Consider the following 9,261-nt stretch of genomic DNA (forward strand, 5'->3'; position numbering starts at 1 on the left):
TCATGGTCACATATATGTTAGTTATGGAGGTCTACTTACATATAACTTGTTTTCATGGTCACATATATGTTATGGAGGTCTACTTATATATTAACTTGTTTTCATGGTCACATATATAAGTTATGGAGTCTACTTACATATATTAACTTGTTTTCATGGTCACATATATGTTAGTTATGGAGGTCTACTTACATATATTAACTTGTTTTTGGTCACATATATATATTGAGTTATGGAGGTCTACTTACATATAATTAATGGTCACATATATGTTATTATGAGGTCTACTTACATATATTAACTTGTTTTCATGGTCACATATATGTTAGTTATGGAGGTCTTTACATATATTAACTTGTTTTCATGGTCACATATATGTTATGGGGTCTACTACATATATTAACTTATTAACTTGTCTTAATGGTTACCTATATGTTAGTTATGGAGGTCTACTTACATATAAAATTGTTTTCATGGTCACATATATGTTAGTTATGGAGGTCTACTTACATATATTAACTTGTTTTCATGGTCACATATATATGTTAGTTATGGTCTACTTACATATATTGACTTGTTTTCATGGTCACATACATATGTTAGTTACGGTCTACTTACATATATTGACTTGTTTTCATGGTCACATATATGTTAGTTATGAGGTCTACTTACATATATTAACTTGTTTTCATGGTCACATATATGTTAGTTATGGAGGTCTACTTACATATATTAACTTGTTTTCACGGTCACATATATGTTAGTTATGGAGGTCTACTTACATATATTAACTTGTTTTCATGGTCACACATATATGTTAGTTATGGAGGTTTACTTACATATATTAACTTGTTTTCATGGTCACATATATATAAAGAAGTTATGGAGGTCTACTTACATATATTGACTTGTTTTCTCATGGTCACATATATATGTTAGTTATGAGGTCTACTTACATATATTAACTTGTTTTCATGGTCACATATATGTTAGTTATGTGAGGTCTACTTCTACATATATTAACTTGTTTTCTTGTCATGATATATATGTTAGTTATGGAGGTCCACTTACATATATTAACTTGTCTTCATGGTCACACATATGTTAGTTATGGAGGTCTACTTACATATATTAACTGGTTTTCATGGTCACATATATGTTAGTTATGGAGGTCTACTTACATATATTAACTTGTTTTCATGATCACATATATGTTAGTTATGGAGGTCTACTTACATATATTAACTTGTTTTCATGGTCACATATATATGTTAGTTATGGAGGTCTACTTACATATATTAACTTGTTTTCACGGTCACATATATGTTAGTTATGGAGGTCTACTTACATATATTAACTTGTTTTCATGGTCACATATATATGTTAGTTATGGTCTACTTACATATATTGACTTGTTCATGGTCACATATATTAGGTAACTTGTTTTCATGGTCACATATATATGTTAGTTATGGTCTACTTACATATATTGACTTGTTTTCATGGTCACATACATGTTAGTTATGGAGGTCTACTTACATATATTAACTTGTTTTCATGGTCACATATATATGTTAGTTATGGAGGTCTACTTACATATATTAACTTGTTTTCATGGTCACACATATATGTTAGTTATGGAGGTCTACTTACATATATTAACTTGTTTTCATGGTCACACATATATGTTAGTTATGGAGGTCTACTTACATATATTAACTGGTTTTCATGGTCACACATATATGTTAGTTATGGAGGTCTACTTACATATATGTTTTACACAAAATGTCATGACCATGTTGATCAATAAAGTTTTAAAAAACAAAAACAATCTCAGTGAAATAAAGTGCTTTTATTTCACTGGAAGTTCTTTTAAAAGTCCTTCAGTCGTGGAAATAAAACCAGCCGTTACTTGTCTTCAGCGGCTGGAGTGTTTGTGGCTGCATACCATTTCAGACAGGACTGAACCTGCTCACACACACACACACACACATACACAGAGGAGACAGTGTGTGTGTGTGTGTTACCTGTGTAGCAGTGATGATGGGGACTCCTCCTATGATCTCTGTCTTGTAGGAGACGGGTTTCAACGTTCCGGGCGTGTCCTGAGTCACATCGTGGACAGTGTGAGCCTCACTGGACTTTGGCACCTGACAATACACACACACACGCACACAGGGACACACACACACACAGTCTGACTGTCACACACTCGACTCAGTACTCAAAGATGTTTGTGATTGTGTGTGTGTGTGTGTGTGTGTGTCTCACAGTAATCTTTGTGGCATTGTTGAGGACGCTGATCCATTCCACTAAATCCTGTTGGTCATTAGCCTGAAGGTAAAACTTCCTCATTCCAGCGTTTATGACTTTAGAGAGAGAGACACACACACATTATTAGAGAGGTTAGTGTGTAAGATACAGAATCACAGATTCAATCATTCCGCATCATTTATTAAAGACACTTTAGTGCTGAGTCATGTTTCACCTACAGTAAACATTTCAAAGGACTCATGTGTAACTGTGTCACAAACATTCTTCTCCCATGAAGAAGAAATGAAAAGCCTAAACATGACGCTGCAGTACCACTGATAGACACAGAGGGAGACAGAGAGTTTATTGTTAAACGGACACAAACTAAATGTGTTTGACATCAGAGTTAAACTTTTAACTTTACAGTAACTTTACTTTAAACTTTACAGTAACTTTACTTTAAACTTTACAGTAACTTTACTTTAAACTTTACAATAACTTAACAGTAACTTCACTTTAGCTTTACATTAACTTTACTTTAAACTTTACAGTAACTTTACTTTAAACTTTACATTAACTTGACATTAACTTTACAATAACTTAACAGTAACTTCACTGTGGCTTTACATTAACTTTACTTTAAACTTTACAGTAACTTGACATTAACTTTACAATAACTTAACAGTAACTTCACTTTAGCTTTACATTAACTTAACAGTGACTGTACTTAAACTTTACAGTAACTTGACAGTGACTGTACTTAAACTTTACAGTAACTTGACAGTAACTTTACTTTAAACTTGACAGTAACTTTACTTTAAACTTTACATTAACGTTACAGTAACCTTTAGAGTAACTTGATATTAACTTTACAATAACTTAACAGTAACTTCACTTTAGCTTTACATTAACTTAACAGTAACTTCACTTTAGCTTTACATTAACTTAACAGAAACTGTACTTAAACTTGACAGTAACTTCACTTTAACGTTACAATAACTCTACGCACATGTAAACATATTGTTGTTTCCATGACTTTATGAGAACATGATGCAAATCATCATCTAAAAATATCAGTTTGTTTCTGTACTGAGAACAAGAGGATGTAAACTTACACACACAAACACACACACTCTCTCATACATACACACACATGCGCGCACACACACACACACACACACACACACACACAGGTCAAGGTCAGCGTACAGTTTCCTCCTATTGAGTGACAAAAAGCTACTGTTGGTCACCAGGGGAAGAACAACAAGCAGCAAGGGACAAAAGAGAGGAAATCAAACTAACGGGGAAAGAAAGGAGGGAGGGAGGGAGGGAGGAAAGGAACGAGGGAAGGAGGGAGGAATCAACGGATGAGGCAGCACAGGAGGAACAATAAGGGAAGGAAGCAAAGAAAGAGTAGGTATGAAGGAGACTGCAAAGGAAGGAGAGAAGTGACCACACCTGAACACCTGAACATGAGATCAGCACTGACTCAGCACTTTGTCCCGTTCATTAGGTTCTACAGTCTGACGCCCGGTGGTCAGGTGTGGTATTGCATGTTGGGGCGTGGCTTCAGCTAAAGATGGACGCTCACTGACAAAGGTGGCGGCATACGACACATGTCCCGCCCCCTTCCTTCCATGAGCCAATCAACAGTAGAATGAGTAAATGTGTCTACCAATCCTGTAGTGAGCTAACATGATGATGCTATGGACGTTGGAAGTGTTGATGGTCAAAGCAGCCATCTTGAATTTGAACAAGACGTAATTACAATTTTAGGGGGCGGAGCTAAGGCATTGGTGTGTTGGTTGGTTGTTGTAGTCAAACGTTGTACAAATAATATTAAAACAACCTGTGTTTTAATCAGCGTTCATGTTCCGCCCACAAATACATGTCACATTGTGGCTCCTCCCCCTTCATTTACATGAGATAGCACAAACAACAAGATGGCAGCCAGGAGAGACAAAATGGAGGACTTACCGAAGCAGAACTCCGCCTTTGGTCTGAGTTTTGTGGCATCGTTGACCTGCAGAGACAGAACGGGTCAGCAGCCAATCACAGGCCAGGAATTCAAACCACTGCACCACCTCACTGTGTGGCACCAGTGCAAACCACTGCACCACTGCACCACCTCACTGTGCGGCACCAGTGCAGACCACTACACCACCGTGTGAGGCCTGAGGTGACTCACCTTGGAGATGTAGGAGAGTTTGAGGGATCCAACCTTCTCTGCTCCTTTAGGCAGATTCTGGACAAAGACAAAGACACCTTCATCATCATCATCATCACCGTAAAGGCACAGGTCAGGACTTTCAGAGGTGTGGTTGTAAATAAAGTGTATCTGCGTGAAACCATGTGGAGACACCAGCAGAGAACACATAGCGCCACCTGTGGGTTGTCCATGTACCACAGTAGACTGCCCTGCTGCTTGTCCAGGATGAAGTATCGGCGCAGGAACCGGCCGCTGCTCTCGTCCTCCTCGACGTCCAGGAAGCCACAGAAGCGGTTCTGTCGGTCCACGTACGGCATCGCGACCCCAAAACAGCTGATCCACTGTGGAGCATCACAGGATCCAGGCTGCCTCCACGTCACATGACACACACACGACACACATGACACACACGACTTCAGTTAGCAACGCGTTAAAGGTGCACTGCGTAGAGTTGAAACAGAAAAAGAGCGTTTCAGTGTTTTGCCCAAGGGCACATGAAGACTGGGCAAGCCGGGAATCTAACCCACAACCTTCCAGTTAAAAGACAACAACCCCCAAAAATTCAGTTTAAGTTCCTGCGACTTCTATGTCGCATGTTCACGTCTTTATCTGCTGTATTACAGTCAGTGATTTTAGCTGCGGGGACACAGGAGCTGCTGGTCCTCTGCTGCCTCGTGTGGTCACTTTGTGTCACTGAGGTCAATCTCGATGAAGTGACAAAATAAGACATTTGAACTTAGTGATGGAGGCAGCAGTGGATCCACATCTCCTGTGTGCTGTGATGTTAAAATCACTGGTTTTCTCTGTGGGAGAGTGAGAGGTTTACAAGTGTGAGTTATATTTACTTTAACATTATGTAGAAAACTAAAGAGAAGTCAACATGAAATTGAAAGTGTAAATAAAAATAAAAATAAAAATGAAATGAAACAACAGAGGAACTTATTTGTAGGGAAGAGAATAATGATAGTAATGACGATGGAGATGAAGAAGAAGAGTTCGGTGTTGATGCAGAACTTTCGTGTTCTTCTCTCGTAGGCCTAACAAACATTTCCCCTCCCGCCTCTTCTCTCGCCGTCTCTTCGACACTTTCTCTTCCTGGCGTCATGTTTTTCTTGTTGTTGTTTACTTAAACAAACGGCGCGTGGATCAGCTGACAGGAAGTAAACAGTGGAGGATCGAAGGCTTACTTACAGTTCTGATGAGTCCGGGTCCAGAGTGTGGAGCAGCAGCAGCAGCTGTCCGGCACCAGGCAGCGTCAACGCTCTCTCTCTCTCTCTCTCTCACACACACACACACACACACACACACACACACACACACACACACACTCTCTCGCAACTTCCGCTATGAGATTTCAGAATAAAAGCTGTGACTTTTCATGAAACAACTGTTTTCAATACAACATACAAAAACAAAGACACGTTATAAAGATGTGAACATTAAAATGTGGTTCCGTTGTATACATTTAAACTTAATCAAAAGTTAATAATTCCTTTAAAAACTGTAACATGACATGACATGAAAATCAAAGAGTTATGAGTTCATTTGAGTTTCATCCATTCATCAATTTTCATTTGACTAATTCCTTTGTGACAGCTGTGTTTTCTTTATTTGCTGAAAATAATTTTAACTTAATAACTTTATTTGCTGACTTTGTTTAACTGATTTTGGAAAGTTTATTATGAGTTTTAACTCATTGTCACTGGTTAACTGGTGGTGAGTTAAGGTACTGGTGCGGTTTAAAATTAACCTAGAAAATGAAACAAACTTGTTTTGCTAGTTTTGTTTGTTTGTGTACTTTTGTTCCTTTTGATTTGATTGGGTTGTAATCGAGGTTTCACATATTTTGACGTCATCACTTAAATATATTCATAGCATTAATTGGACACAGTTTTGCTCTTACTTTGAAGGCAGACATGTTTTTCACACTCATGTCATTGTTAACTTGACGCTTCAGATTTAACCAATCAAATATCACATGACAGATGTAGTCACATGACAGATATAACATGACAGATCTAGTCACATGACAGATGTAATCGCATGACTGATGTAACATAACAGATGTAACATGACAGGTGTAACATGACAGATGTAACATGACAGATATAGTCACATGACAGATGTAACATGACAGATATAGTACATTGACATGACAGTGTAACATGAGATATAGTCACATGACAGATGTAACATAACAGATGTAGTCACATGACAGATGTAACATGACAGATGTAATTACATGACAGATGTAATCACATGACGGATGTAACATGACAGGTAACATGACACATGACAGGTGTAACATGACAGATATAGTCACATGACAGATGTAACATAACAGATTTAGTCACATGACAGATGTAGTCACATGACTGATGTAACATGACATATGTAGTCACATGACTGATGTAACATGACATATGTAGTCACATGACAGATGTAATCACAGATGTCACATGACAGATGTAACATGACAGATGTAACATGACAGATGTAACCACATGACAGGTGTAATCATGACAGGTGTACATGACAGATGTAACAGATGTAACATGACAGATGTAGTCACATGACAGATGTAACATGACAGATCAAGTCACATGACAGATGTAATCACATGACAGATGTAATATGACAGATGTACGACAGATGTAATTATGACAGATGTAATCACATGACAGATGTAATTACATGACAGGTGTCATTAAATGACAGGTGTCATTAAATGACAGATGTAATCACATGACAGATGTAGTCACATGACAGATGTAACATGACAGATGTAACATGACAGATGTAATCACATGACAGATGTAATTACATGACAGGTGTCATTACATGACAGATGTAATCACATGACAGATGTAGTCACATGACAGATGTAGTCACATGACAGATGTAACATGACAGGTGTAACATGACAGATCTAGTCACATGACAGATGAAGTCACATGACAGATGTAACATGACAGATCTAGTCACATGACAGATGTAACATGACAGATGTAGTCACATGACATATGTAACATGACATATGTAACATGACAGATGTAACATGACAGATGTAACGTGACAGATGTAATCACATGACAGGTGTAACATGACAGATCTAGTCACATGACAAATGTAACATGACAGATGTAACATGACAGATGTAGTCACATGACAGATGTAGTCACATCATGACAGATGTAATCACATGACAGATGTAACATGACAGATGTAGTCACATGACAGATGTAGTCACATGACAGATTCAATTCAATTCAATTTTATTTGTATAGCGCCAAATCATAACATACATTATCTCAAGGCACTGTACATAGATAACATCAAAGAGAGCAGAGAAACCCAACAGTTCACACAATGAGCAAGCACTAGGCATCAGTGGAGAGGAAAAACTCCCTCTTAACAGGAAGAAATCTCTGACAGAACCAGGCTCAGAGATGTGCGGTCATCTGCCTCGACCGGTTGGGGTGAAAGGAAAAATGGGGGACAGTGGAGAGGTGGGGGACAGAAAATGGGGGGAGAGAAAGGACAAGAGGGAGATGAGGGAGAGACAGAAGAGAGAGAGGGAGACCAGCAGCAGATACACAACAACTGTATCAGGTTACAAGTTTATACAGTTACTGATATCGACTTTTTAATTACAAAATAATAATAATGGTGATGATGAGTCATCTAGTCACATGACAGATGTAACATGACAGATGTAGTCACATGACATATGTAACATGACATATGTAACATGACATATGTAACATGACAGATGTAACGTGACGGATGTAATCACATGACAGATGTAATCACATGACAGGTGTAACATGACAGATCTAGTCACATGACATATGTAACATGACAGGTGTAACATGACAGATGTTTATCACATGACAAATGTAACATGACAGATGTAGTCACATGACAGATGTAACATGACAGATGTAACGTGACGGATGTAATCACATAACAGATGTAATCACATGACAGATGTAATCACATGACAGGGTAACATGACAGATCTAGTCACATGACATATGAGACATGACATATGTAACATGACAGATGTAATCACATGACAGATGTAGTCACATGACAGATGTAGTCACATGACAGATGTAGTCACATGACAGATGTGGTTACATGACAGATGTAACATGACAGATCTAGTCACATGACAGATGTAATCACATGACAGATGTAATTACATGACAGATGTAATCACATGACAGATGTAGTCACATGACAGATGTAATCACATGACAGATGTAGTCACATGACAGATGTAACATGACAGATGTAGTAACATGACATATGTAACATGACATATGTAACATGACATATGTAACATGACATATGTAACGTGACGGATGTAATCACATAACAGATGTAATCACATGAAAGATGTAATCACATGACAGGTGTAACATGACAGATCTAGTCACATGACATATGTAACAAGACAGATATGACATGACAGATGTGGTCACGCGACAGATGCTCAACATGACAGATGTAACGCTGACAGATCTGGTCACGCCCAGCGGATGTAATCACATGACAGATCTAGTCACATGACAGATGCCAATCACATGACCAGATGTAATCATGACAGATGTCATGACGGATGTAACATGACAGATGTAACATGACGGATGTAATCACATGACAGATGTCATTACATGACAGATGTCATTACATGACAGATGTCATTACATGACAGATGTTATCACATGACAGGTGTAACATGACAGATCTAGTCACATGACATATGTAACATGACATATGTAACATGACAG

The 9,261-nt window shown here is 38.0% G+C and overlaps 1 protein-coding gene across 1 annotated transcript in view; it reads right to left on the reverse strand.

Annotated features, from left to right (window-relative positions):
• Positions 1-5,729, reverse strand: part of LOC122759571 (pleckstrin homology domain-containing family A member 1-like) — a 12,581-nt gene extending 6,852 nt beyond the window's left edge. The window contains exons 1-6 of the mRNA XM_044014502.1: positions 5,654-5,729; positions 4,639-4,827; positions 4,442-4,498; positions 4,231-4,276; positions 2,272-2,369; positions 2,028-2,150 (exon numbers count right to left, since the gene is read on the reverse strand). Of these exons, the coding sequence (XP_043870437.1) occupies positions 2,028-2,150; positions 2,272-2,369; positions 4,231-4,276; positions 4,442-4,498; positions 4,639-4,779 (465 nt within the window). The 5' untranslated portion in view covers positions 4,780-4,827; positions 5,654-5,729. The remainder of the gene's footprint in view (positions 1-2,027; positions 2,151-2,271; positions 2,370-4,230; positions 4,277-4,441; positions 4,499-4,638; positions 4,828-5,653) is intronic.
• Positions 5,730-9,261: the final 3,532 nt, after the last annotated feature.

The sequence above is a fragment of the Solea senegalensis genome, linkage group LG18, assembly GCF_019176455.1.
Source record: "Solea senegalensis isolate Sse05_10M linkage group LG18, IFAPA_SoseM_1, whole genome shotgun sequence".
Classification (NCBI taxonomy): Eukaryota; Metazoa; Chordata; class Actinopteri; order Pleuronectiformes; family Soleidae; genus Solea; species Solea senegalensis.